At 36.5% G+C, this 2884-nt stretch overlaps 1 protein-coding gene across 1 annotated transcript in view; it reads right to left on the bottom strand.

Moving 5' to 3' along the window:
* LOC107086068 (rabphilin-3A-like) overlaps positions 1–2884 on the bottom strand; it is an 84604-nt gene that overhangs the window by 5358 nt on the left and 76362 nt on the right. The window contains exons 13-15 of the mRNA XM_015376809.1: positions 1805–1956; positions 1593–1674; positions 1416–1512 (exon numbers count right to left, since the gene is read on the bottom strand). Coding sequence (XP_015232295.1) covers positions 1416–1512; positions 1593–1674; positions 1805–1956 — 331 coding nt within the window. The remainder of the gene's footprint in view (positions 1–1415; positions 1513–1592; positions 1675–1804; positions 1957–2884) is intronic.

The raw sequence follows: 2884 nt of genomic DNA, 5'->3' as shown, positions 1-2884 counted from the left end.
CTTGATCATCTGTCCATCATCGTATAAAGCCCGCCCTGACAATTTGATTAGATCGCCTGACAGTGGGCTTTAATACTCGCGCTACTATGGAGCAGAGTCTGACCGAACTTCCCCGAACTCAAACCTTGTGGGCGGGACTAAGTTCGGACTGGCACCCAGGCTACCCTTTCGCCCCCCTCTGTTGTTCTCATGTGGATGTAATTTATAAGCTATGCAAAAGTAGTTCTACTGTAAACCAGAGGGGGGCAGCAGTGACACCATCAGGCATAATAACCTACTTTGACATTTTTTTGACTTTGACAGTTTGTCTCTGCAGTAATCAAGGAGTATTTCACATAATTAAAGATAAGGAAGAACTACTCCACCCATTTAATGTATATAATATGTAGAACCATAGGTTTATATAAACAGCACCAATGTCTAAATAGCTTTATTAACAAAGGCCTCATGAAAATTTGTTGTCTTCACTTATTCGACTGATTTGGAAAAAATAAACCTCTTGCTCATTCATTTTCCTGTTGTGTAATGTTGGTTCTGTTGGTTTTCTCTAAGTTTACAGTTTCATGTTTATCTATTTTTTCTTTGTTTTCTAGCTTTATTTGTGTGTTCTGGATTTATTTTAATTTCTTAGGTTTTTCTTTGCTTGTCCTCTGTTGCCCCCTTGTGTTTCCTTTTCCCTTGGCTTCCTAGTCAGATCAACTCACACCTGCTCCTTATCAACTCGTTAGTCCTGCCTTTGTTCAGTCATCCATAAATACACTCCCTGTTCAGTCCCTCAGTGCTGGTTCCTCGTCTTACTTTATCCTACCCTGGCTCCTCCTGACTGTTTTCCCCTGATGTCTCCATGGTTCTGGTTTGTGTTTAATTCTTATGTTGTTGTTTTTTTATTGCTGTTTTGATTAACATTTTAAAGTTGTATTTTTTTGGATCACTGTTTGGCTGCCTGTCATCCTTTATTAAACCTTCAAAGATCTCACCCCTGCCTCTCAGCTTCTGCTTTTAGGTCCTCACAAAAACCTTAAAACCAAACCCATTGTGATCATTATAAATTAAGATCAGTGCCTGGATATTTGAAGATCAGCCACTCTAAATCTTATTTCTCTTAACTTTCAGGAAAACATGAAATGTTGAAAATAATGAGCAGCTCATGGGGACAGCAAAAACAAAAAGACCAGAATCAACGCATCAGGATAAAGTGAGTGAGGCTGTTATTTCATGCCAAAGGGAAGTGATTGTTTTTTTTTTTTTGCAATAAGTATTTCAGCCTGAAGCAATAACTGTCAGATCTTTGGAAATCAAACCAGAAATTTTCAGACTCCTTGGTCCTTTATAAATAACCTATTTTAATGGCCATAGTGACCATGCCAGAGCTGGTTGATTAGGAATTAAGTTTTCAAACCAAGATCTGGACTTACCAATGAAGTCGTTGGATTTTCCCATGTCATAGTCCCAGACTGATACATCCAGAGTTTTCTTGGCGAGCTCGCCATGCTTAATTTCATAGCTGAACTCCTGAAAAACGGCGACGAAACAAGAGTGAGTTACATAAGCTGTGAGTGAAACCAAAGAGAGAGCAGTCAGTGGCGACTGACCTCGTTGAACTCTGGGTTGAGGGTCTTCTTTTTTATCTGCGTCTTGTTTTTGGCTTTCTTTCCCATATCTGGCCTCAGACATCTGCAGCACACAGAGGCAGAAAAACACTGAACATATCAGGTTATCTGCTGGTTGTTTGGATTGATCAATCAGACTATTGAGAAAATAAGATTAAAAATAACAAAACTTAGGTAGATAAAGGAGAACATACATTTTTACAAAGGGATCTGAGTATCCGTTGGAGTCCATGGCAGCCAGATGAGCACAGCGGATCACGCCCACTATCAGACGGCTCTGCTGGCTGTTAAACATCAGTGATATCAGGATGCGTCCCCTTTCCTCTGAGTCCTCGCCTTCGTTCAGCTGCACAAAGACATAAGCATTAAACATTCAGTAAATTAATGCATAAGCCCTTCAAATAAACACACTTTCTTTGCTTTTGTCTTTAGCCCCTATCTATATAGATTATCTGCTATTATCCTCTAATGGAAAAGAGCAAACATCTCCAGTGTATGGAGTCCGTTTTGCTCCTTTATCGTTGCAAGCAAATAACAAGTTTTGTAAACAGAAATTTGAAGAAAGAAAATCCAGAAAGTAAACTTTTAAAAACATTTAATGAAATTTAACAAAATAAAATTTCAAATTATGTAGTTTTTTCACTTTTTTGCTTGATATTTCATTACTTTTTATTTGTTTTACACATTTTAGATTTTTAAATTTCTGCTTTTCTGAGTTTTGTGAGATTGAGTTTTATGTATTTCATTGTTTTTAAATGCATTTTCCACATCCTTTTGACTTCTGGGGGCGGGCTTTTACTGGAAGTAAGGAGCAAAAATGCATTTCTGTTAGACTGCTGGACATTATCAACAGCATTACTGGCCACTGTAGATTTATTTTGGGCTTAAAGGAAGCGACGATTCAGTTTGAAAATGTTTTAAATTGAAGTGTGGAAAAAGTAAAATTAGAAAAAATTTTAATATTGAGAAACCGAAACATGGAAATAAAAAAAAAATAATAAGTAAACAGCAAAGTCACTCTCAAAACCTAATTTTTTTTCTTTTAAGAAGTTTTTCAAACTCTCATTTCTTGATTGCATCTTTTTTTCAAATTTCTATAAAAAAACAAAGTTAGTTGTTTGCAACAGTAATGGAACTAAATTAATTCCATACAATTCCTTAAAGTAAAAATGATTGCTTGTCTTTACTAAAAAAAATAAAAAATACACATAACCGAGTTAAAGGAATAGTACACCCAAAACATGATTAGCCTTCATTTTCTACTCACCCCCATG

The sequence above is a fragment of the Cyprinodon variegatus genome, unplaced genomic scaffold, assembly GCF_000732505.1.
Source record: "Cyprinodon variegatus isolate N-32 unplaced genomic scaffold, C_variegatus-1.0 Scaffold142, whole genome shotgun sequence".
NCBI classification, from domain to species: domain Eukaryota; kingdom Metazoa; phylum Chordata; class Actinopteri; order Cyprinodontiformes; family Cyprinodontidae; genus Cyprinodon; species Cyprinodon variegatus.
This window is presented reverse-complemented; position numbering and strand designations above follow the sequence as displayed.